Source organism: Oncorhynchus mykiss, chromosome 12 (genome assembly GCF_057628025.1).
Source record: "Oncorhynchus mykiss isolate SJ-2025 chromosome 12, ASM5762802v1, whole genome shotgun sequence".
NCBI classification, from domain to species: Eukaryota; Metazoa; Chordata; class Actinopteri; order Salmoniformes; family Salmonidae; genus Oncorhynchus; species Oncorhynchus mykiss.
Window position 1 is genome coordinate 27,499,392 of NC_143033.1, and position 27,479 is coordinate 27,526,870.

General features: G+C 39.9%; 2 protein-coding genes across 13 annotated transcripts in view; one reads left to right on the top strand and one right to left on the bottom strand.

Annotated features, from left to right (window-relative positions):
* ophn1 (oligophrenin 1) overlaps positions 1–2,661 on the top strand; it is a 69,531-nt gene extending 66,870 nt beyond the window's left edge. For 7 of the 10 annotated variants that reach the window (XM_090192120.1, XM_090192121.1, XM_090192122.1 and 4 more), the window contains 2 exons: positions 429–477; positions 772–2,661. In XM_090192120.1, the coding sequence (XP_090048246.1) occupies positions 429–477; positions 772–783 (61 nt within the window). In that variant the 3' untranslated portion in view covers positions 784–2,661. Of the gene's footprint in view, positions 1–428; positions 723–771 lie in introns of those variants that run through there. The other 3 variants (XR_016484964.1, XR_016484963.1, XM_090192117.1) reach the window with 2 other exon arrangements.
* An 8,556-nt stretch (positions 2,662–11,217) lies between these two features.
* Positions 11,218–27,479, bottom strand: part of ar-alpha (androgen receptor alpha) — a 57,398-nt gene continuing 41,136 nt past the window's right edge. Inside the window, exons 1-6 of one of the 3 annotated variants that reach the window (XM_090191320.1) lie at positions 19,748–20,459; positions 18,167–18,445; positions 17,824–17,968; positions 15,144–15,274; positions 13,547–13,698; positions 11,218–13,373 (exon numbers count right to left, since the gene is read on the bottom strand). In XM_090191320.1, coding sequence (XP_090047446.1) covers positions 13,215–13,373; positions 13,547–13,698; positions 15,144–15,274; positions 17,824–17,939 — 558 coding nt within the window. In that variant the 5' untranslated portion in view covers positions 17,940–17,968; positions 18,167–18,445; positions 19,748–20,459 and the 3' untranslated portion in view covers positions 11,218–13,214. 3 annotated transcript variants of the gene reach the window in all.

A 27,479-nucleotide genomic window follows, 5' to 3' on the forward strand; every position in this document is an offset into this window, starting at 1 on the left:
AAGTAGTTCCTGTCACTGATCTCAGGTTGTTTGACGATTTACAATTGAACAGGAGCTGAGATGTTTTTTTGAAGTAGCTCAAGTGAATATTGAAACCAATCTTGATCATCAGACAATGTCCATGCTTGTATGACTGACGTGATGCACTTGTGATACCTGTCACAGGCATACATTTTTTCCCACTAAAAGCTTTAAACAAGGGATTGAGTTATATTGAAGGGATTGAATTATAAGAGCATTTCAAGCCAGACAGTAAAGCACATACAGAATAATGAAGTAGAAGCTTTCAAGCTAACAGGTTAATGTAGACAATAGTTGTGCTTGCAAACTGTAACTGGAGAAATACAAATGTATTTTTAAAATGGTATTTGCATCTGACTTTGTTGCATATTTCATGTGTAATGTGTTGTTCTGCTTCCCTCATGTAGCTCATCGGTCTCACCTCCAGCATCTACTTTGCTCAATGTGAAAGAAGAGGTATGATGTCCCTATAGTTTCTTTCTCTCCCCCACCTGCTCCATTTTGGGAACAGGCAGACAGAGGGAGGGTAATGGTTTGAGTGAGATGCTGCAGAGGGGATTTAGAGGTAGTTGAGATAATAGCTCAGCGTCATACATGTACCTGAAACTGTATTTCAGATGCACGTTATGGTTTGAAATAGGCCTTGCTCAGCTTTTATGAACTTATTTGGCCCTTAAATCTTTAAATAGATTTTACAAAAACTATTTGCTTTGCACTTTGTAATCAAAACCAATCTTTATTTTCCCTTAGAGTTTAAGTTGATTAGTCTGTTACCATGGCCTCTACTCCTGTGGAACTGCAGTGAGTATCTGGACACACTGTCCTGTTGTGGAATGGAGGCGCGCTCTCGGAATGACAGCACTTTTGTCCTGTCAGTGGATATCCTCCTGCTTGTTGTTATAAGGGACCAAATTAACATGTTGTTTAACTTGTGATAAAGGAGCTCCGGTCTAGATAGGATGCCTTTATATGTCTCCGTCTGATCCGTAGCTTTTAGCTTTTGGCATCTGGATCGATATTATATGGGATCAACTCTATATAATGTGTTAACTAAATTAATCCTGGTCCAAGTGGCTAGTTCCAGTATCCAGGTATTTGACACACAATATTATGACACGTTTCACATTAAATTTCAAATTGCAAAAAAAAAAAAAAAACCTACTGTAGCTACCTGATACCATTTGGAATTCACATAGTCTATAATGTAGTAAGTACCCTATTGTACCAGGTTGAAATTAAAGCACCCCAAGTGGCTCAGCGGTAGCACAATATTGTTAACTAGCATCTTAAATCAAAACTGATAACAAAAGGTATAGGTTCTAAGAAAGGTTGAGTTATATGCATTACTATCTACTCCTTCTGTTCATGATGCACTTTGATGAATGAAAACAGACCACGGAAATTCTAATGTGCTGAATACCATAATACATTTGGTTAAGCTTGAGGTTAGTCCTACTATACCAACCATGATAACAATGATAAGTAACAAATAATTATCCACACTGTCACACTACAGAATGCTGTGTCTTTGTTAGATCTAGTTAGATGTATTTCACCATTCCCATGTTCTTAAGAATCCTTAAAGCTGGAATACGTAGCGGTGATACTGCCACGTCCAACGAATATGTTACTTCAAACATGTTTCATTTATTTTCTAGGACATCATTGCACATGCAATAGAACAGCAGAGTATGTAATACATTTTTTTATGTCCTCTTCTTCATAAACAAAACATGTAACGAATGCGCCTGGGGGCGACCAGTGGCGCTGTTTCACCTAATGCGGAGCTCAGCTTTAAGGACTCTTAACTAAATTATTTTAGATTGTGGAATCCAAATAACCACTGGTTTATTTTGAATGATCAGCAGTTCAAATGTTTGCAATAGTTTTTTTTTTGTTTTGTTTTTTGAAACCGTTTGTTGGCATCTCTCTATTTCCATGTGGGTACTGTCATTCATACAACACTCCAACATGAATGTTTCTTTTGGTCCTACTTCGTATGTAGTGTCACTAAGGCCATCATTTACGTGGTAATTACATTGGCAGCTACTGTACATTGTACGGAGTGTGGGTACACATTGCTACATAGTACTAGCAACTGTTATACCTGTTTGTGGCTTGCACCATAGCAGATGACCTCACAATGGAGAATACTGTGTCATTTTAAGAAAGCATTATATTGTGAAGGGAGGTTTATGAAAAGCTAATATGTATAGCATTAAAAAAAATTGTCTTCAATGATTTCTGTCTCAGAATATTTTGTGAATGATTGACAGCGCAGGTAAGAGCTCGTCATTAGAATTCCCAGAGGTTTTTGGCTCATCTTAACATTTTGTCTTCACTCCCATTTGATTTCTGTGAAAATTTGGACAAAGAAACATTCCTTGTCTTGTGTGTCTCTTACCTGCTTGATCCTGTCTGTCAACAAAAAATTTAACAGCAACAGCTGTATTGATGTTTTTATGTTAATTGTCTTATTGTATAAAACAAATATGCTCTTCAATGTCCTGTCTTAAACTAATTGTCAGCTTTTCTTTTTCCCTTGTATGCATTCTGTGTTGTACAGATTTATCAAGAAACATGCCCAGATGTATCAGCATGAAAAGTAAAATAAATCAACTTTCCACCTTTTCTCAAAAACGTTGAAAGCGTGATTTTATTTTATTTTATTTTACCTTTATTTAACCAGGCAAGTCAGTTAAGAACAAATTCTTATTTTCAATGACGGCCTGGGAACAGTGGGTTAACTGCCTGTTCAGGGGCAGAACGACAGATTTGTACCTTGTCAGCTCGGGGGTTTGAACTCGCAACCTTCCGGTTATTAGTCCAACGCTCTAACCACTAGGCTACCCTGCCGCCCGTGATAAGAATGGTTAATAAGTTGAGCGTAAGGGGACTAGCGTGGTCATATCCACATCACAGAAAAACAACTATAACTCAAATGCAGGGCAAGAGAATACTGTGTAAAGTTACTCCAAAATGTCCTTTTAGTATTTTTTTCTAAGAGGGATTTTCTTTGTCAGAATTTGAGAAAAGGGAGACTTCGATGGCAATGATACATGCAGCAGTCAAATCAAATGTTATTTGTCACACATGCGCCAAATCCAACAGCTGTAGACCTTATCCACGAAATGCTTACTTACAAGCCTTTAACCAACAATGCAGTTCATTGCTAAATAAACTAAAGTAAAAAGTAACACAACAAGATTACATAACAATAACAAGGCTATATACAGCGGGTTCCAGTACCGAGTCAGTGTGCGGGGATACAGGTTAGTTGAGGTAATTTGTACATGTAGATGGGGGTAAAGTGGCTATGCATAGATAGATGGATAGTAAACAGCGAGTAGCAGCAGTGTAAAAACAAAGGGTGGATGTCAATGTAAATACTCCGATGGCCATTTGATTAATTGTTCAGCAGACTTATGGCTTGGGGGCAGAAGCTGTTAAGGAGCATTTTGGGCCTAGACTTGACGCTCTGGTACTGCTTGCCGTGCAGTAGCAGAGAGAACAGTCTTATGACTTGGGTGACTTGAGTCTTGGACTATTTTTTTGCCCTTCCTCTGACACGCCTAGTATATAGGTCCTCTATGGCAGGAAGCTTGGCCACAGTGATGTATTGGGCCGAATGCACTAGAATCTGTAGCGCCTTATGGTCAGATGCCGAGCAGTTGCCATACCAGGCGGTGATGCACCCGGTCAGGATGCTTTTGATGGTGCAGCTGTAGAACATTTTGAGGATCTGGGGACCCATGCCATATCTTTTCAGTCTCCTGGGGAAAAGGTGTTGTCGTGCCCTCTTCATGACTGTTGTGGTGTGTTTGGACCATGATAGTTTGTTGGTGATGTGGACACCAAGGAACTTAACTCTCGACCCGCTCCACTACAGCCCCATCGATGTTAATGGGGGTCTGTTCACCCCTCCTTTTCCTGTAGTCCAAGATAATCTCCTTTGTCTTGCTCACATTGAGGGAGAGGTTGTTGTCCTGGTATCACACTGCCAGGTCTCTGACCTCCTCCCTATAGGCTGTATCGTCGTTGTCTGTGATCAGGCCTTCCACTGTTGTCGTCAGCAAACTTAATGATGCTGTTGGAGTCATGCTTGGCCTTGCAGTCATGGGAAAATAAAGTAAACAGTTTGGTACTGTAGCCTGCATAAAACCAATGTCTTAGATATTGCACATGAACATATGGAAGATATCTTGGAAGATTAGTCCAAATGAGGACTAAAAAACAAACAAACAAAACATATACAGTGCATTCGGAAAGTATTCAGACACTTGACATTTTCCACATTTTGTTATATTACAGCCTTACTCTAAAATGGATTTTAAAAATTCCTCATCAATCTACACCCATAACGACAAAGCAAAAACATGTTTTTATAAAAAATAAAATACCTTATTTACATATAAGTATTCAGACCCTTTGCTATGAGACTGGACATTGAGCTCCGGTGCATCCGGTTAACATTGATCATCCTTGATGTTTCTACAACTTGATTTCAGTCCACCTGTGGTAAATTCAATTGATTGGACATGATTTGGGAAGGCACACACCTGTCTATATAAGGTCCCCTAGTTGAAAGTACATGTCAGAGCAAAAACCAAGCAATGAGGTCGAAGGAATAGAGCTCCAAGACAGGATTGTTCGGAGGCACAGATCTGGGGAAGGGTACCAAAACATTTCGGCAGCATTGACGGGTCCCCCCATCATTCTTAAATGGAAGAAATTTCGACCCACCAAGCCTATTCCTAGAGCTGGCCGCCCGGTCAACTGACCAATCGGAGGAGAAGGGCCTTGGTCAAGGACGTGTTCAAGAACCCGATGCTCACTGACAGAGCTCGAGAGTTCCTCTGTGGAGATGGGAGAACCTTCCAGAAGGACAACCATCTCTGCAGCACTCCACCAATCAGACCTTTGTGGTAGAGTGGGCACACAGAAGCCGCTCCTCATTGAAAGGCACATGGCAGCCCGCTTGGAGACTCTCAGACCATGAAAAACAAGGTTCTCATGGTCTGATGAAACCAAGATTGAACTCTTTGGCCTGAATGCCAAGCGTCACGTCTGGAGGAAACCTGGCACCATCCCTATGGTAAAGCATGGTGGTGGCAGCATCATGCTCTGGAGATATTTTTCAGCAGCAGTGACTGGGAGACTAGTCAGGATCAAGGGAAAGATGAACGGAGCAAAGTACAGAGAGATCCTTGATGAAATCCTGCTCCAGAGCGCTCAGGACCTCAGACTGGAGCGAAGATTCACCTTCCAACAGGACAATGACCCTAGGCACACAGCCATGATAACGCAGGAGTGGCTTTGGTACAAGTCACTGAATTTCCTTGAGTGGCCCAGCCTGAGCCGGGACTTGAACCTAATCGAACATCTTTGGAGAGACTTGATAATAGCTGTGCAGCGACGCTCACCATCCAACCTGACAGCGCTTGAGAGGATTTGCAGAGAAGAATGGGAGAAACTCCCCAAATACAGGTGTGCCAAGCTTGTAGCGTCTTACACAAGAAGACTCGAAGCTGTAATCGCTGCCAATGGTGCTTCAACAAAGTACTGAGTAATGGGTCTGAATATTTACAGTATCAGTCAAAAGTTTGGACACCTACTCATTCCATGCTTTTTCTTTATTTTTAATATTTTCTACATTGTAGAATAATAGTGAAGATGTCAAAACCATGAAACAACACATGGAATCATGTAGTAACCAAAAAAGTGTTAAACAAATCAAAATATATTTTAGATTCTTCAAAGTAGCCACCTTTTGCCTTGATTATAGCTTTGCACACTCTTGGCATTCTCTCAACCAGCTTTCCAACAGTCAGAATGTTGTGGTAGCCATGCTGGTTAAGTGTGCCTTGAATTCTAAATAAATCACTGACAGTGTCACCAGCAAAGTACCATCACACCACCTCCATGCTTCACGGTGGGAACCCCACATGCAGAGATCATCCATTCACCTACTCTGCATCTCACAAAGACATGGCGTTTGGAACCAAAAATCTCCAATTTGGACTCATCAGACCAAAGGACAGATTTCCACAGGTCTAATATCAATTGCTCATGTTTCTTGGCCCAAGCAAGTATCTTCTTCTTGGTGTCCTAGAAGTGGTTTCTTTGCAGCAATTCGACCATGAAGGCCTGATTCACGCAGTCTACTCAGAACAGTTGTCTGTTACTTGAACTCTGAAGCATTTATTTGGGCTCCAATTTCTGAGGTTGGTAACTCTAATGAACTTATCCTCTGCAGCAGAGGTAACTCTGGGTCTTACTTTCCTGTGGTGGTCCTCGTGAGAGCCAGTTTCATCATAACGCTTGATGGTTTTTGCGACAGCACTTGAAGAAACTTTCAAAGTTCTTGACATTTTCCGGAGTGACTGGCCTTCATGTCTTAAATGAATGGTGGACTGTCATGTCTCTTTGCTTATTTGAGATGTTCTTGCCATAATATGGACTTTATCTTTTTACCAAATAGGGCTATATTCTGTATACCACCCCTGCCTTGTCACAACACAATTGACTCAAACGCATTAAGGAAAGAAATTCCACAAATTAACTTTTAACAAGGCATACCTGTTAATTGGCATACATTCTAGGTGACTACCTCGTGAAGCTAGTTGAGAGAATGCCAAGAGTGTGCAAAGCTGTCATCAAGGCAAACGGTGGCTGCTTACCTCCAACACAATCAAATATATTTTATTTGTTTTAACACAATTTTTTTGGTTACCTGATGATTCCATATATGTTACATTTATTCTACAATGTAGAAAATAGTAAAAAATAAAGAAAAATCTGTATTGAGTAGGTGTCCAAAGTTTTGACTGGTAACGTATGTAAATGTGATGTTTCCTGTGGTGTGTGTGATGTATTATTTTTTATTTTTACAAAAATGTCTGAACAGTTATTGCTTTGTCATTATGGTGTATTGTGTGTAGATTAGAGGGGGAAAAATAAATTACAGCTAGTTTTCCCCTCCCCACTCAGACGACTCCCAGGCAGTCCCAGCAAAATTTTTGCTTGCTTAAGAAATATTGTTTTGCTAAAAACCTATTTTTGTCAGTTTCCATGGAAATCTATTACAGTGAGGTTTTTAATTGTTATCCAGAAATGATTTTATATTGATATAAAAACAGCTGCGTTTCCTTAAGAATCCAGGGGAGCCAGCTTCTAGTTTTAAAGCGTACAAATAACCTGTTCTAAATGCTCTATGGTCTTATCAAGAAGGAATTTACAAGATCGATTGGATTCTATTGTATTTTTGTTAATAAGCAGACGCATTTATTAATTGCCCTAAGGGGATAAGTTGTATTGAATTTTATATGTAATTATTGAACTGTGGTGGCATACTGTATGTGTCCCCCGGATTTGCAACAGTGAAAAATACTTTAAATATCAACCAAAACATTTGATGTGTAACTGTATATCAATGACAAAACATAATGCAAGTGGTTTATACTGCACAACTTGTTTTGCATTGTATAAAGTACTTAGGACAGGGGTGCTCAAACCTTTGGCTTGGTGGGCCCTGGGCTGAACAAATAGACATGTTTTATTTAGAATTATAAACTGGGTTGTTCGAGCCCTGGATGCTGAAAGCCGTGGTATATTAGACCGTATACCACGGGTATGACAAAACATGTATTTTTACTGCCCTAATAATGTTGGTAACCGGTTTGTAATATCAATAAGGCACCTCTGGGGTTTGTGGTATATGGCCAATATACCACGGCTAAGGGCTATATCGCGGCATTCCACGTTGCGTCGTACTAAGGAACAGCCCTAATGCCTTGGTATATTGGCCATATACCACACCCCCTCGTGCCTCATTGCTTAAATATAAAATGTAAAACATTGCATTTTAGGTCTTGAAACAACTGCAGTTCTGCAGTTGCAGAATGTTGCCGTTTTAATTCTACTTCCTTGCAGTTCTACACATTTTGCCATAGCATATGAACATGACATAAGTCATCTGAGTGCGAGACTAACAAAATCAATGGGGGGCCCCTGGAAGTCAGGGCCCCTGGGCACGTGAGTTTGGTTTCCCCGTCAGTAATTTGACTGATTATTACCAGGTTTAATTAACTGGCTAGTGTCGTGTCTTTACTATCATTAAATTGAAGACTTTGTTTTTATCAAAGATTCTCTGTAATTAGTATTACGCGATCAAACTGATTAATCACGTAACTGTAATTAACTAGGAAGTCGGGGCACCAAGGAAAATTATTCAGATTACAAAGTTACAATTTCCCAATATAACCTTTCAAATATTTTCATATCTGATCAATAGTCATCTGATTAATGAATTATTTATTGCAATCAATATATATATTTACGCTCAGTGTCGTCTTGATCGCTGTTGAAAAGTTAGTTTCTGAAACAAATACAGTATGTACATTTTAAAGAAAGTGAAACACACATTTACACTTGATTGTTTTTAATAATATGCAAAGGAAAATAAACAAGGTACACTAAGAACTACCTGACAAATCATATCAATAGCTGAAAATGGACAATCAATTTACAGGTTACGGATGGGGGTCATTCTTAAATAGACTCATTCAATAGTAGTAACTTCACATAAGAGACATTGTAAAAATACAACAAACTTTTAAAGATACCGTAACACCATTTTGATGGTCAGAATTCATCTTTAAGAAGTCATGCAACTTTGCATTTTACTCACAGAATATTTAAATCAATACTACTACAGAAGGTAGTCAAAAAGCATTAACTTATTTTGTAAGAAAAATGTTTTTCCATTACATTACATTTTGTAACAGACATAAAATGTCAGTAACATGTACACAAATAATTGTACCATTTACACAAAAACAGATTAATATACAAATGTATAAATACGTACAGCTATGTCCATTTTGACTTTTTAATATACTTGTGATGTCATTTACTTGTAGGCTTATATGGAAATTTCAATGTTGGTCTACCATGGTACATTAAAGTAAAGTTAATGATGGAAAATCGTTTATTGCTTGACAGAGCAATCCTGTTCTCCAAGTCAATCTAAAAAGAATGTTGAAAACATGTATAATGATAAACACAATAGTAATTGCATGATTACTGGGTGTATGAAGAGCGCTTTATCTTTGATCATTTCCTTAAATCTATTTACCTCAATTCAAATTCAGTAATGTGGAGTCAGTATGGTAGACACAACTGCTGCTAATTTTACTTTACAGATTATTTAAAAGTTACATGAACTGCAAAATAATATATGGTATAACATCCATGCTTTTTTAAGGCCTTCAAATTTAGGGCCCTATAAAATCTGCAGACATCACGGAATCCAGACATAAATGGATTTCAACAATATTCAAAAGTGTGTTGAATTTAGTAGAATATGAATCAAATGTTTATTTGCACAAGTTCCGCACAAGATATGAAAATAATGCATCAGTTTTTTTCCTGAAACTTTCTGAAGAAGCAATGGCATGGGAATGCCCCTGTCTGTGTGGTGGCCACACTTTGTGTAACCAGTTAGTGACGCTAATGATAACTGTATTGTGGGTATTGTAATTTTTACAGTGCAAAACTAAAATTGAAAACTTATCTGAAATCAGAAAACGTAAATGGGGAAAATACTAAACTGAATTTGACTAAATAATTATAGGGCCCTATAGTACATTTTGAATTGAATTAGAATTAGTACCCCAATTTGGGTTGCCTGATTTGAGATGTTTTTTAAGGAAAACCCTGTAATGAGTATGTCATTGCTTATAGGCATAGCCTATGTCTCTCCAGAAGAGAAAATGTCAGATATCTTCAGATGAGCAATTGTAACCTAAGACTGAATTCAATCAAATCTGCTGTAGCAATATTTATGCAGTGTCCTTGTGTACACAACTTCTGTGATGTACACGTGTCTTAATCTGCGGTTTTTACCAAAACCATGTTGCAATTGTGTTTAGCACATTGGACAACTGCTAATGTAAAAATGACTTTATAAAATACATTTGATTGTTTGTAAGGGAAATAGTATATTTATATACATGCTACTGCTTAAAAATTGCAATGGGCTCTGATTGAATTGAGCTACTTAGATAATTGCAGTCCATTTATAAGAATTATGGTCGTCAATGACAAAAGTTTCTCACATCTCAATTGACAGTAATATGCGTTATAGAGAAAGGGTTTAACTCACAATGTGAATACAGCTTTATGCACAAGCTATTGAAGAGATATAGACTCAGTGGCCAGTTTTTATTTACCCCTTTCATGAAAATGGTTCTTCCTACCGACAGTGAGTCACGTGGCTGTGGCTTGCTGTATAAAGAAGGCAGACGGGCATTGAGGCATTCAGTTACTGTTCGATTTAATGTTAGGATGGGCAAAACGAGTGGCCTAAGCGAATTTGAGCGTGGTATGATTGTCGGTGCCAGGTGCACCAGTTCTTATCCAGAGCGTCTTACAGGAGCAATTAGGGTTAAGTGCCTTACACATGAACAGATTATTCACCTTGAGATTCCAATCTGTCAGTTACTGGCCCAACGCTCTAACCACTAGGATACCACCATTTGTTCAATCAGATGTCGAAGACCATGAAAATGGGATCTTTCTGGAGTTTTTTTGTTTTCAAGATATCTACATGAAGATTTCACCATTTTAAAGGCATATAATTATATTCTTAATATGATAATGCATTTCACCTTATCTAAAATATGAAACTGTTTGATTTTATGAAGTAATTTAAGCCACAGTTGGCATATAAAAACAAGACAGGGAATTTGTTGAATTAAAAATGTCACTCACTTAGTTTGAACTAATGACAAAATGAATGGACACCATTCATTCCTATGTGAAGACTCAATAGAGCATTTGAAGCCAAGGAAGTCTGTTAAGATGGCGTATCATAACATGCGCAGTGTCGTGTCTTTACTATCATTACATTTAAGACTTATAGTTTTTATCAAAGATTCTCTGTAATTAGTATTACGCGATCAACTGATTAATCATGTAACTGTAATTAACTAGGAAGTCGGGGCACCAAGGAAAAATATTCAGATTAAAAGGTTATATATATATATATAACTTTTCAGATATTTTCATATCTGATCCATAGTCTTCTGATTAATGAATTATTTACTTTACCTCACGTTAGTCTTATTCCAAACGTTGTAAATTGCTGGTTATCTGCACGAACCCAGTCTTCACTATGAGTCATCCATACATCAATTGTCTTAAATCATTTATTTATTACTAAGTAATTCACAGAAATGCATAAACAAACAAACAAGGTAAATGTGGTTACAAGAAATGATAGGGGAATGTGCCCTAGTGGGCTAAACCGGCATCTCGCAGCTTGTTAGACAAAAGGGGAAGTGGGGGTCAACAGATGACACTACAAAGTTGATAGTTATAACAATTGAAATGCTAATCCGTTGCACATGAACGCTCACTCATTCGGGAACAATTGCAATCAATATATATATTTACGCTCAGTGTGTCGTCGGGATCTTTGTTGAAAAGTTTGTTTCTGTTGGAGAGTTTTGTACATCTCTCTGTGTCTTGGTTAGAGGGGATAGTTCAGAGCGACATTCATTCAGTTGTTATAGATTGGATGTTTCGGCGGTTGTCGTTCTTTTGCGTTAAATGACACCGAATTCCTAGCTGCAGACTAGTAATTATTTTCAAAGACTTGTTCTTATTCTGTCTGTATCGATAGTCTAAGAGTTTAACCACGTGGTATGGTTAAAAGATTCTGCAATGGTCTACAACCTTTGTCCTCTGCTAATGGAGAAAAACATGGTCTGGTGATAATTTCCCAATGTTGGATTTTATTCGGAATTGCAGAAAAGGGGCTGTCCCAGGATGCCTGACCCTAACTGGGCTCAGGGGTGGTCCTCTAATTTAGTTCAAATCAAAAGGGAATTGTATTTTCCTTCATTAAACAGTCCGAAATCATATTAAACAATTTTACAAACAGTATCATACTCACTCATTCATCTTATACAACAATTAGATGTAAACCTCATATCTGAGGCTATTATATAAACAGTGTTATGGTAATGTAGCCACACCGTCTCCCATGATCTTCCCCAAGTTGTAACAAACGGACCAGTTCTTGATAGAGCAAATTGTTGGTTATAAATGGCCACATGAATTTGGCACGCTATGTCCCCCCACTTCTAAAACCAAAGTTCCGCCCCTGTTTTTTTCAATAAAGATGAAATCATTCTAACATCTACAAACACATGGCGCATGCACCTCTGTATGTTCTGATGAACTAATGAATGCAAATATTCAGGCTGCGTTAAACCTTAGATGATTTTCAGCATTAATAGATTATAAGTATGTTCAGTTTGACCAACTAACTTGGGCACAGTACTGTCATGTGTGACGCAAAAGAGTCATCTGAAACTACATGCAGACTAAATGGGCAGCAAGTTGTAGAAGTTTTCATACTATGATTTACTTTTAAATAACTCAATAGAGATTCACTGCCACTGAAAATATTCTGGAAAGTTATTAATTCCAATTGTCTCGCTTTGTGTCTGGAATTAGTTAGTCACCGTTTGTTCACTACCTAAATAACTAGCAAGAAAGATTTAAATACTGTACAATACATGTAGTGACTTATGCATTGTATATGTATATTGAAAATAGCATTCTAGTACAACGTAGTCAGTCAGATACAACCGTTGAGTAGTTAGCTAGTAAATACAGAGACTGTATGTAAGAGTATATTGCAAACGACTGTTTCACATTCCTTTTGGCAATAGTTTTTTTTTTTTGCATAGCACAATCTCATGAAAGTTCCTAAAGTAGAGATATGCATAGCTATGTTTAACTGTTTCTGCATTTTGTTTAGTTTTGTCTTCATCCAGTCAATGGATGACATTCTTCTGTTTCTTACATTTGACATAAAACTACTAGTCTTGTGTATTTTTTTTTCTTGAAATACAGGACAGATTGGGCTGTCAACAAGGTGACACCTTGCAACTTGAAATAAATGCTAAAACCTTGCTGCCCTTCTGAGAAAATTATCTCAATTATGTCTGATAAGCGGCTAAACTACTGTAATGATACAATGATTTCAGAAATGGAACATTGAGCTATTAGATATAAAAAAAAGGGAGAGAGAGAACATTACAAGGGAAACACTACAGAGCCTTGGCAGAAGTATATAGGCAGCTTGGATTGGATTTTTCTCAGTATGATGGCAAATCCTGCTACTTGTGGAACAGGATTGGTTTGGCCAGGCCTGCCAGGATCTTTGGCAAATGTACTGAGATTATCTCTGCAATCATCTCTGGAAAGTTGACCTTGGTGGGCAGAGACTGGGCCTGGACAAACAGATCAAAGGTAAACTGCTGGAGTTTCCTCACAACCTGGGGGTTGGAAAGATGGACAGAGACGAGACAAAGTTACAATTCTGTCACATTCTACGATTTTGCTTTGGAAAACAAAGTAAGATATTCATAACTTAGCAGATTTTTATCATACATTCTATGACAACAGAATAAATCAAATACAGTTATTGAGGATGCACATTGTTTCTCACCGGTTGGAGGGAATCCATGAGACGGGTGAGTTGATACAACCTCTGAGAGCAGTTGGACTTCCTTCCATAGTTAATGACGCGACCAAGTTCATTGATGTAGGTCAGCCGCAACTCATCAAAGTACTTCTGACTCTTAAGACCGTCCACTGGAACTGCAAATGAGACAGCGTGTAGTTGGTTTGTCCGCAATATTGAATCTCTGTTAAACTATAAAAAAATGCACTGATTGGTTTCAATAGAAGCTACACTATACTGTATATACTAAAGTATGTGGACATCCCTGTTGCTGACAGGTGTATAAAATCGTGCACACAGCCATGCAATTTCCATAGACAAACATTGGCAGTAGAATGGCCTTACTGAAGCGCTCAGTGATTTTCAATGCGGCACCGTCATAGGATGCCACCTTTTCAACAAGTCAGTAAGTCCAATTTCTGCCCTGCTAGAGCTGCCCTGGTCAACTGTAAGTGCTGTTATTGTGAAGTGGAAACTTCTAGGAGCAACAACGGCTCAGCCGTGAAGTGGTAGGCCATGCAAGCTCACAGAACGGGACCGCCGAGTGCTGAAGCGCGTAGCGTGTAAAAATTGCCTGTACTCGGTTGCAACACTCACTACAGAATTCCAAACTGCTTCTGGAAGCAGCATCAGCACAGGAACTGTTCGTCGGGAGCTTCATGAAATGGTATTCCATGGCCAAGCAGCTGCACACAAGCCTAAAACCACCATAGCGCAATGACGAGCATCTGCTGGAGTGGTGTAAAGCTTGCCGCCATTGGGCATTGGAGCAGTGGAAACGCGTTCTCTGTAGTGATGAACCAATCCCGCTTTACCATCTGGCAGTCCGACAGACTAATCTGGGTTTGGCGGATGCTAGGAGAACACTACCTGCCTCTGCATAGTGCCAACTATTAAGTTTGGTGGAGGGGGAATAATGGTCTGGGGCTGTTTTTCATGTTTCGGGCCAGGCCCCTTAGTTCCAGTGAAGGGAAACCTTAATGCTACAGCATACAAGAACATTCTAGACGATTCTGTGCTTCCAACTTGTGGCAACAGTTTGGGGAATGCCCTTTCCTGTTTCAGCATTACAATGCCCCCATGCACAAAGTGAGGTCCATGCAGAAATGGTTTGTCAATCGGTGTGGAAGAACTTGACTGGCCTGCACAGAGCCCTGACCTTATCCCCATTGAGCACCTTTGGGATGAATTGGAATGCCGACTGCGAGTCAGGCCTAATCACCCAACATCAGTACCAGACCTCACTAATACTCTTGTGGCTGAATGGAAGCAAGGCCCTGCAGCAATGTTCCAACATCTAATGGAAAGGCTTTCCAGAAGAGTGGAGACTGTTATAGCAGCAAAGGGGGTACCAACTCCATATTAATGCCCATGATTTTGGAATAAGATGTTCAATGAGCAGGTGTGCACATACTTTGTCATGTAGTGTACCTCAAATTGTATTCCATTTCCACAGCATTATGAAAATGGCCTAGAGGAAATTGCTTGCAAGTCAATTTCATGAAAGAAGAAATACACAATGTGATGCTTTCTATAGTCTGTTAATGGACCTCTCAGCCTTTGATTGGGCAACAACACTCACTGATGCTGAAGAGGAGCAGGGCCTTCATGCAGAGGAACTCTTCCTGAGTGACTTGCAGCAGGACAAACTCCTGGGAGAGTTGTCTCATCCGTATGCAGTGATCGAACATGCTGGAGATGTGCATCCGATGGCTGGGGACATGAGAAAAGAGAGGAGGAACAGGGTGAGATACAGTATATTGAGAATGAGCCAATAAAAAGACGGGGGGGGGGGGGGGGTAGCCTATGGGGAATATATTAAGAAAGGGATCATCTGTTGCTATGAGAGATTATGTATAGAGGGGGCAAATAGATGAGAGGATAAGATGGCGAGACCAGTATGTGAAACTTTTGCAATGATTACAAAATTGGCATCCTCCCTCTTTTTAACGATATTTACAGTATGTGACCTTTGACCTACTGCTATGCGGGCAAATCTGGTTGTATTGATGTCATCTCAACCAGTTGTGCCCGCAGGGTATACCATCTGAATACAGGATTGCAGTGATTGTTACTGAATATTATTTATTTCTTTTTCGTAGTTAGTTTTTTTATTAAATGTCATGTGGAGATGTAGCTACTGGAAGCTCACACACATTTTTTGCATAAAGAAGTAGTAAAGAATTTCCTTTCTCGGCATCAGACCGACCTAATTCTCACTTGAATCATAGTTTTTGTGTTTCATAGGCTAAATTACACATTCTGTTAACATCTGACTCAAAAGTGATCTGTTCTTGCAATTTGTAGTCTATGGCATTTCAGATCTAGATATGATAAATATTACAAAGTAGTTTGGATTTTCTTCAAAGTAACTTTAAGTAAACTATATTTTACTCAAGGGTAGCTTTAGTGTAGCTTAACTTCTTCCAGTGTGGTAGCTTGGTAAACTATATAATCTTCTCCAACACTGCTTATAGTATATGTTAAAAGGTTATATTCTCTATATTACTTAGCTACATGGATCAATGCTAATAAGGGTACTCTAGTTCCAACATTTATATTACCAATTAATAATGCATTCATTATCGGTAATATACACTACATGACCAAAAGTATGAGGACACCTCCACATCGAACATCTCATTCAAAACTCATGGGCATTCATATGGGGTTGGTCCCCCCTTTGCTGCTATAACAGCCTCCACTCTTCTGGGAAGGCTTTCAAGTAAATGTTGGAACATATACCCCACAGTGTCCAAGTGGAATTATATTTTTAGAAATGTTTACTAATGAATTACCAATGAAAAGTGTCTTGAGTCAATACGTATTCAACCCCTTTTGTTATGTTAAGTCTAAATAAGTTCAGGAGTAAAAATGTGCTTGACAAGATACATAATAAGTTGCCTGGACTCACTCTGTGTGAAATAATAGTGTTTAGCATGTTTTTGAATGACTACCTCATCTCTGTACCCCACACATACAATTATCTGTAAGGTCCCTCAGTCAAGCAGTGAATTTCAAACACAAAGACCAGGAAGGTTTTCCAATGCCTCATAAAGAAGGGCACCTATTGGTAGATGGGTAAAATAAAAAAAAATAAAGCAGAAATTGAATATCACTTTGAGCATGGTGAAGTTATTAATGCACTACAAAGACACAGGATCCTTCCTTACTCATTTGCCGGAGAGGAAGGAAACCGCTCCAGGATTTCACCATGAGGTCAATGGTGACTTTAAAACAGTTACAATTTAATGGCTTTGATAGGAGAAACCTGAGGATGGATTAACAACATTGTAGTTGTTGATTTCAAGCATAGTGTTGGCTGTATCATGTTATGGCTATGCTTGTAATCATTAACGACTGGGGAGCTTTTCAGGATAAAAACGAAATGGTGCTAACCACAGCCAAAATCATAGAGGAAAACCTGTTTCTACCAGACACTGGGAAATGAATGCACCTTTCAGCAGAACAATAACGATTAACACCAAGCCAAATCTACACAGGAGTTGCTTACCAAGAAGACAGTGAATGTTCCGGAGTGGCCGAGTTACAGTTTTGACTTAAATATGCTTGAAAATCTATGGCAAGACTTGAAAATGGTTGTCTAGCAATGATCAACAACCAGCAAGACTCACCGCTGTAATCACTGCCAAAGATGATTCTAACATGTATTGACTCGGGTGTGAATACATATGTAAATTTGATATTTCTGTATTTCATTTAAAATAAATTTGCAAAAAAATCTAAAAACATGTTTTCACTTTGTCATTATTGGGTATTGTGTGTAGATGGGTGAGAGAGAAAATATATATTAATCCAGGCTGTAAGACAAATACATTTGGAATAATTCTAGGGGTATGGATACTTTCTGAAGACACTATGATTGAAGGCAAAAAAAATGAATATTCCTCAGGACTTTCCATGTGACAAAAGAACACTGAACAAGGAAATTAAATATAAATGTTACTGAAAGCCAGGTTTGTAAGCCCTTGTGCACATGTAATTCTAGACGTATCGGTGAGAAAGATAGACCGAGAGTGAGCAGGAGGTAGAGAGGGGGAAGAGAGAGAGAGAAAAAAGAGACAGGGACAGAAAGAGATGGACAAAAAAATTATTATAAGTATCTGCCATACTTATTACAGCCAACTCACTGGAGGAAATCTCCACCAACATAATGGGGACAACACTGAGTTGGTGGACCTGGTGGAAATAAGTTCATTTAGCGGAGATAATTGAATTCACTTTCACATCGTATCACATACTCATTGAAAACAAGGTCCGGGGCGAAATAGAGCATTCTGCCGTTGGCATTCTTGTAGGACCTCCATCCCAAGCCGAACACCATCACCCCCATCCATGAATGCTGGATGACTGTCATCTGGTCATCCACATGCAGATTCCGAAAACCTGAGAAGAAAATTAATAACCACATGGAAATGGATAACAATCATTGATTACAATATAATTATCAAAATATGATACATGCCTTCACGACCTCCAATGTGCTGCAATGCCATTGCAAACTTGTTGTAAATAAAATTTAATCTTCTAAACAATTAATCAAGAACAACATGGAAATACATTTCTTCTATTCCAGTACTGTACCTGGCAAGCCTTTGGCCCACTTGACCACTTTGACAAGTTGGCGCTCCCCGAGTTCGTTAAGGCTGGTGAGCAGCGCTGCAGCTGAGTCAGGCTGGCATTGGTCATGTCCCGCATGTACCACCTCTGGCTCAATGGATTCCAAGATGTTAAGGAACACCAGCTGGGAATGGAAGCTCAGGCCGGATTGGGGAGAGACTCCCTGGATGGTATCAGTGGGGCCTTGGGTGGGAAGATCCTCCTCCGGACTCTTCAGCTGTACAATCTTCTTTAGTTTACGTGCTACATAAGGTCAAGAAATCGGACACGGATGAGTAATGGTAGAAGAATAGTGTAATATTTGGTGCAGCTGTTGTGAGAGAAAAATTACAAGATCGTTATAATACTGTTTATGCATCTCTAATAGCTTTGATGAGTATTCTCTCATCTGTGTCTATGGGACTGAGTTGGGCCTCTGGAGCTTGAGCTGACTTGGTGATAATAACCTACAGCTGGCATTCCATAGATAAGATGTGGTGTGTGTGACCCGAGATAGAGACAGCCTGGAGGAGTAGAACAATCCCTTATTGCTTCTAATCATTCTTGCATCTGGGAAATGGCACCGGGTGCAGATGACCACAGGAGATTAACCCAAGGTGGCTTATGATGCCCCCCGATCAGCATTGGAGGGGTGGAACCAGCCCTGACTAAGCATTTTTAGGTCTCCTATAGAAGATCTCTGTTTTTTCATTAAAGGTTAAACTCCCAGCATCACACCTGAGAGTGTGCGGTAGACCAGCTTCATTATTGCAAGAATTAATCAATATTAAATATAGATGATTGTTTGAAGAAATTACAAAGTCTCTCTCAGTTTTCATGAATTTCCACAACACTGTTAACAATTGCCAAATCAGAGGAAAGGAAAACGTGAGAGGAATGAAAGTTTAAATATAACAAAAGAACAACAGAGAAGGACGTTCCAAGGGAGCGCATACTCTTTACAGGTGAGACTGTAAGAAGATATGTCACACTGTAAGCTATAGTGAAAAGCCAACTTGTTTCAAATAATATCACATTCAAAGTTAAATTATTATATACAGTGCATTCGGAAAGTATTCAGACTCCTTTACTTTTTCCACATTTTGTTACGTTACAGCCTTATTCTAAAATTGATTAAATACAATGTTTCCACATAAATCTACACACAATACCCCATAATGACAAAGTAAAAACAGGTTTTTAGAATTGTTTGCTCATTTTTATATAAAAATAAATGAATTGATTGATTACATTTACATAAGTATGCAGACCCTTTAACTCAGTACTTTGTTGAAGCACCTTTGGCAACAATTACAGCACCAAGTCTTATTGGGAATGACGCTACAAGCTTGGCACACTTGTATTTGGGGAATTTATTTTTACAATTATTTAAAAAAACTGAAATATCTTATTTACATAAGTATTCAGACCCTTTGCTTAAAGACTATAAATTGAGCTCAGGTGCATCCTGTTTCCATTACAAATCCTTGAGCTGTTTCTACAACTTGGTTTAATTCCACCTGTGGTAAATTCAATTGATTGGACATGATTTGGAAAGGCACACACCTGTCTATATAAGGTTCCACAGTTGACAGTGCATGTTGGAGCAGAAATCAAGCCATGAGGTTGAAGGAATTGTCCATAGAGCTCCAAGACAGGATTGTGTTGAGGCACAGATCTGGGGAAGAGTACCAAAACATTTCGGCAGCATTGAATGTCCCTAAGAACACAGTGGCCTCCATCATTCTTAAATGGAAGAAGTTTGGAACCACCAAGACTCTTCCTAGAGCTGGCCTCCCGACCAAACTGAGCAATCCTTCCTCTGTGGAGATGGGAGAACCTTCCAGAAGGACAACCATCTCTGCAGCACTCCACGAATCAGGCGTTTATGGTAGTGGTCAGACGGAAGCCACTCCTCAGTAAAAAGCGCATGACAGCCCGCTTGGAGTTTGCCAAATACTAATTGAGTGTATGTAAACTTCTGACCCACTGGGAATGCGTTGAAAGAAATATAAGCTGAAATAAGTCACTCTCTACTATTATTCTGACATTTCACATTCTTAAAATAAAGTGGTGATCCTAACTGACCTAAAACAGGGAATTTTTACTAGGATTAAATGTCAGGAACTGTGAAAAACTAAGTTTAAATGTACTTGGCTAATGTGTATGTAAACTTCTGACTTCACCTGTATATTTGAGATTCTTCAAAGCAGCCACGCCTTAATGATAGCTTTGCACACTCTTGGAAGTCTCTCAACCAGCTTCATGAGGTAGTCACCTGGAATGCATTTCAATGAACATGTGTGCCTTGTTAATTTATGGGATTTCTTTCCTTCTTAATGTGTTTGAGCCAATCAGTTGTGTTGTGACACAGAAGCTAGCCCTATTTGGTAAAAGACCAAGTCCATATTATGTTAAGAACAGCTCAAATAAGCAAAGAGAAACGACAGTCCATCATTACTTTAGGACATGAAGGTCAGTCAATCTGGAAAAGTGCAGTCGCAAAAACTATCAAGAGCTTTGATCAAACTGGCTCTCATGAGGACCGCCACAGTAAAGGAAGACCCAGAGTTACCTCTGCTGCAGAGGACACGTTTATTTGAGTTACCAGCCTCAGAAATTGGAGCCCAAATAAATGCTTCACAGAGTCCTCAACTGGCAGCCTCATTAAACAGCACTGCAAAACACCAGTCTCAACATCAACAGTGAATAGGCGACTCCAGGATGCTGGCCTTCTAGGCAGAGTTCCTCTGTCCAGTGTCTGTGTTCTTAATCTTTTCTTTTTATTGGCCAGTCTGAGATATGTCTTATTCTTTGCAATTCTGCCTAGAAGGCCAGCATCCCGGAGTCGCCTCTTCACTGTTGACGTTGAGACTGCTGTTTTGCGGGTACTATTTAATGAAGCTGCCAGTTGAGGACTTGTGAGGAGTCGAGATCTTCAGTTTCTTGGCAATTTCTCGCATGGAATAGCCTTCATTTCTCAGAACAATAATATACTGACAACTTTCAGAAGAAAGTTCTTTGTTTCTGGACATTTTGAGCCTGTAATCAAACCCACAAATGCTGATGCTCCAGATACTCAACTATTCTAAAGAAGGCTAGTTGTATTGCTTCTGTAATCAGGACAACCGTTTTCAGGTGTGCTAACATAATAGCAAAAGGGTTTTCTAATGATCAATTATATATAATGTTGCAAATGTCGGAGAGACAGACAGCAAAGTTTATACAAATCTCCGCTGTTGAAAACAAAATGTTAGTCTAAAATAAATGTGAGATAAGGTCTAGATAGATGCTTTTTATAGTGGATATCAAGTTTATAAGTTGCCTGGCTAGGCTGATGAGATAGTGGATTGCGCAGTCAGAAGGAACAGAGTAAATAAGCATTATAATGTCATAGATTTACCCGGTGGCAACTTGTGCAATAGACACCGGCTGGAATGCAATTTTAACAAATCAGTATTCAGGGTTAGACCCACCCATTGTATATATGGAATAATCAACAGAAGAAAGTGTTCTTAACACACACACACACACACAAACACACAGACACACGTCATACACAAGCAGACTCTTGTACTCACATATACACTCACACACATGCATACGCCCATACTCACAAACACACTTACATATGCCCATACTCACAAACACTTACATACAGTGCCTTCAGAAAGTATTCAGGCCCCTTGACTTTTTCCACATTTAGTTATGTTACAGCCTTATTCTAAAATGGATTAAATATATATATTTTTTCAGCCATCTACACACAATACCCCATAATGACAAAGCAAAAACAGTTTTTGTAAATGTTTGCAAATGTATAAGAAAACATACCTTATTTACATAAATATTCAGACCCTTTGCTATGAGACTCAAAATTGAGTTCAGGTGAATCCTGTTTCTTTTGATCATCCTTGATGTTTCTACAACTTGATTGGAGTCCACCTGTGGTAAATGTAATTGATTGGACATGATTTGTTTGGAAAGGTCCCACAATTGACAGTGCATGTCAGAGCAAAAAACAAGCCATGAGGTCGAAGGAATTGTCTGTAGAGCTCCGAGACAGGATTGTGTCACGGCACAGATCTGGGGAAGGGTATCAAAAAATGTTGGCAGCATTGAAGGTCCCCAAGAACACAGTGGCCTCCATTATTAATAAATGGAATAAGTTAGGAACCAACAATGCTCTTCCTAGAGCTGGCCACCCGGCCAAACTGAGCAATCGGGGGAGAAGAGCCTTGGTCAGAGAGGTGACCAAGATCCCGATGGTCACTCTGACAGAGCTTGAGAGTTCCTCTGTGGAGATGGGAGAACCTTCCAGAAGGATAACCATCTCTGCAGCAGCCCACCAATCAAACCTTTATGGTAGAGTGGCCAGATGGAAGCCTCTCCTCAGTAAAAGGCACATGACATTCCGCTGCCAAAGGGCAGCTAAAGACTCTCTGGTCAAGATTCACCTTCCAACAGGACAACGACCCTAAACACCCAGCCAAGACAACGCAGGAGTGGCTTTGGGGCAAGTCTCTGAATGTCCTTGAGTGGCCCCACCAGAGCCCGGACTTGAACCCGATCTAACATCTCTGGAGAGACCTGAAAATAACTGTGCAGTGACACTCCCCATCCAACCTGACAGAGCTCGAGAGGATCTGCCAAACTTGTAGCGTCATACCCAAGAAGACTTGATGCTGTGATTGCTGCCAAAGGTGCTTCAACAAAGTACTGAGTTAAAGGGTCTAAATACTTATGTAAATGTGATATTTTTTATTTATTTTTTATATAAATTAGCAAACAATTCTAAAAACCTGTTTTTACTTTGTCATTATGGGGTAATGTGTGTCGATTGATAAGGGGAAAAAAACAATTTCATCCATTTTAGAATAAGGCTGTAACATAACAAAAATGTGGAAAAAGTCAAGGGGTCTGAATACTTTCTGAAGGCACTGTACACATACACTCAAACACACACAGCCAACGATGCTGTCCCATGTACTGTATATTGAGACTGGACACTTCCTGTTTCCTTTATACTGTTTTTCAAACTGTGTATTTATATACTGTATTGTTCACATAGCTCATTCTAATATATATACTACTGTACATTGCATTTTTGTTACAATGTTTATATAAACCACATGTATTTATAAACTGGATTCTTAACATAGCCCACTGCAATATATCTACTGCTGTCAGGTTGGATGGGGAGCGTTGCTGCACAGCTTTTCAGGTCTCTCCAGAAATGTTCGATCAGGGTCTGCCATCTCCACAGAGGAACTTTAGAGCTCTGTCAGAGTGACCATTGGGTTTTTGGTCACGTCCCTGACCAAGACCCTTCTCCCCGTATTGATCAGTTTGACCGGGTGACCAGCTCTAGGAAAAGTCTGATGGCGCCACTGTGTTCTTGGGGACCTTCAATGCTGCAGAAATATTTGGTACCCTTCCCCAGATCTGTGCCTTGACACAATCATGTCTCGGAGCGCAACGGACAATTCCTTCAACCTAATGGCTTGGTTTTTGCTCTGACATGCACTGTCAACTGTGGACCTCATATAGACAGGTGTGTGCCTTTCAAAATCATGTCCAGTCAATTGAATTTACCACAGATGGACTGCAATCAAGTTTTAGAAACATCTCATATCAGAACTCAGGATAAGACCCAGATGCAGACAGCTAGAGGCACAGGAGACAAAGGGCTGTGAGACATAGGTTTAATCCTAGTCACATGAAAAGTGGGATGTATACGGAGGGTACGGGGCAACACAAGATGAACAGCAGAGGGACTAATAATCTTGGAGATGGGGAAAGGGCCGATAAAGCTGTGGGGAATGTTTGCGGGATTCCATCCTGAGGGGCAGGTCACGAGTGGACAGCCATGCCCTCTGCCTGAGATGATACCGGGGAGCCGAGGTCTGGTGTTGTTCGGCTTGTCGTCGATACCTGGAGGTGATCTTGAGAAGAGCCGACTGGGCTCTCTTCCAGGTACGGCGACAGAAGCGGGCAAACATTTGGGCTGAGGGTATGCCGACCTCTTCCTCTTGCTCCAGGAAGAGCAGGTACTGATACCTCAGGGAACACTTGAAAGGCGAGAGCCCAAAGGCAGAGCAGGGGAGGTTGTTGTGGGCATATTAAACCCACACGAGTTGCTATCTCCAGGTGGTGAGGTTGACGAAGACAAGGTTGCGAAGAGTCATCTCCAGGTCTTGATTGGCTCGCTCCGACTGGCTGTTGGACTGGGGGTGGAACCCGGAGAATAGGCTGGCCGACGACCCAATGAACGTGCAGAATGCCTTCCAGAACAGGGACGAGAACTGAGGACCCTGGTCGGAGACCATGTCCACCGAGAGTCCATGGATCCGGAAGACTTGCTGGGCCGTCTCTATGGCAGAGGGTAGCTTGGGGAGAGGAATAAAGTGAGCGGCTTTGGAAAACCAGTCCACTACTGTCAGGATGGCGGTGTTGCCATCAGACGGGGGAAGACCCGTGACGAAGTAAAGGATATGTGAGACCAGGGACAGTGAGAGACAGGCAGTGGTTGAAGGAGACCAGTCGGAGCTTGCAGAGGACACATGTTCTGCACACCGTGCAGGCGGAGACGTCCGGGACCGTTGGTAGGCCACCAAAAGTGTTGCCACACAAAGGCCAGGGTCCGACGGGAGCCTGGGTGGCAGGCAAGCCTGAAGGAGTGGGCCCACTCCAGAAACGTGGAGCGGAAAGCGTCAGGCACAAATGATGCTGCACCTCACGGACATGCTTCCCTATTCCCCACCTGAGTGCCGTCGCCAGACACGAGGTGGGAATTACGGTCTCGGGATCCGAGGGTGTAGCCGCGAGGCTATAGCGGCGTGATAGACTGATTTTGCACACCTGAGTGTCGCACTTGCTCCATTCGGGCTCAAACTTATCTGTCATGGTCTTGAGTACTTGAGTGAATATTCAGTGATGAGATTTCCTCCACTTGCTTAGAAATCAATATTTCCATCTTCATCATCTGAGTTCATTCATTAGGGCAGCAACTTCAATGAGTTCTGCTGATTTGTCATCCAACTTAGTCATTGTGTTCATTAACTGATTGTCATTGGTCTGCAGCATTTGGAGTAGAACATTGTTACTTTGAGTAACGTTCAACAAAACTTCATGCATGTTATCAAGTTGCGCGCTCTTGTTTGTAGACAACTCATCAGATTTATCTAGTTTGGCGTGGACATCGTCATATCTAGTTTTGGCTAAATCGAGTTGTTCCTGTAGAAGACAATGTTGTTCCTGTAGAAGACGATTTTGTTGAAGAGTTTGTGCTCGTTCGTCTTCATAAGTTTTTGCGATAACTTTGAATTATTCAATTCAGTTCCATAGCTAGTAGTATTTTTCCCTTTTCTGCGTTTGTCATTAGTTTCCCGGTTCTCTCCGCCTGTCCCTTTATGTCTACCGTTTTCTGCCCGTGCTTCAGCTGAGCACTGCAGTATTGGACCAATGCCAATCTAAGATGGCAAGACATCAGGGCTAAACTGGAGAGAACCTTTACAAGGCCTGCGCCCGATGGTGGATTTTGGAGAGTGTTTGTCGCGATTTCTACTGTTTATCTGCTAATGGCATAGTTAGGATTGGTATCGCTGCTGAGGTCAGAGATAAATAATTTTATGTGGGAGGTGTTCACTAATTGGCGGGGGAGTGGGGACCACCCCGTCCGATTACTAAAACATTTGAGAGGGTTGAATTTTTTTCCCCTATTTTTCCAAAGTTTGGATTTGGAATTCGTTGGAGGCGACAAAGACGATCTTAATCTATTTATAGACTTTAATGAACCATCAGTACTGTATCAGTAATGTTGGAGGTGGATGTGAATGAATTTGCAAAAACAAATTGAATTGATTAATCAATGTTAATGATAAATCAAACGGTATTGGCTATTTGGGAATTAAAATGTAATTAACCTGAGAGCTTTTCTTCATCTAGGTTAATATGGAAAAGTTTAAAATGTCTCATTTGATTGGAAGAGCCTGAAAAGGTATGTTTAACAATTTAATTTATTAAATGAGATGATGAAATCCAATCAACAAAAAAAAAACTTTAAAAAAAATCGATTTTTTAAATATATTTTTTAAATCCAATCAATTGATATTGGCTGGATTATCATAAGTGTAACCAGTAGTTTAAATGTTAGGGTGCATTCACCACCAGGTTCACATAACCTAAGGTCGAAGCCACATGGGATTCCCGCAAAAGCGGGACTTCTGTCAGTACTGGGTAGTTATAATCAATGACCTTTGCAAAAGCAAATTTGACTGATTAATCAATGTTAATGATAATTCAAACCTGTACAGGCTATTTGGGAATTAAACTTTAATTAACCTGAAAGCGTAGCTGTACCAAGATTAATGTGGACAAGTTTAAATTGTCTCATTTGTAGAAACCAATCAATTTGGATATTATTTAAAATGTCCATTTGAAAAAGGTAGTCTGGCTATTTTACCTCTTAGTTAAATTGAATGAGACAACGATATCCAAATCAGTTAAGATTGGCTGGATATCATAAGTAACCACTTGACATAAATGTGATAAACGTTTGGTGACACAAAAAATAATGAATCTTTTTTATTTATTTTTTATTTTTTACTGGCGATTCAACTCCCCCAGGGGTCACGATCGCAGAAAGCTGAAATCAAATGGAAGTACAGACGGGTGGGACTTCCGTCGCCCAAGACGGAGGAATTTCAACGTAACACAGGAAAAACAAAAATGGCTGCTCTCCCTTTGTTACCTTTAGCATCTCGTGCAAGCTAATCGTACTTTGTACACTTTCAAGCATGATATAGGATAATTTACACTACGGTAAGAGGTTCTACTAATGACGTCTCACCATCAACCCATTCGGCATTCTTCTTTGCTAGCACTAAATTACCGGAACTCGTGGACATTTTAGAAATAAAACACACTTGTGGCCTACCCACACCATCTAAGCGTGGTAGACGGATACAGTTGAAGTCGTAAGTTTACATACACCTTAGTCAAATACATTTAAACTCAGTTTTTCACAATTCCTGACATTTAATCCTAGTTAAAATTCCCAAGCCTCAGGTCTGTTAGGATCACCACTTTATTTTAAGAAATGTCAGAATAATAGTAGAGAGTGATTTATTTCCGCTCTTATTTCTTTCATCACATTCCCAGTGGGTCAGAAGTTTACATACACTCAATTAATAAAATCAAATGTATTTATAAAGCCCTTCTTACATCAGCTGATATCTCATAGTGCTGTACAGAAACCCAGCCTAAAACCCCAAACAGCAAGCAATGCAGGTGTAGA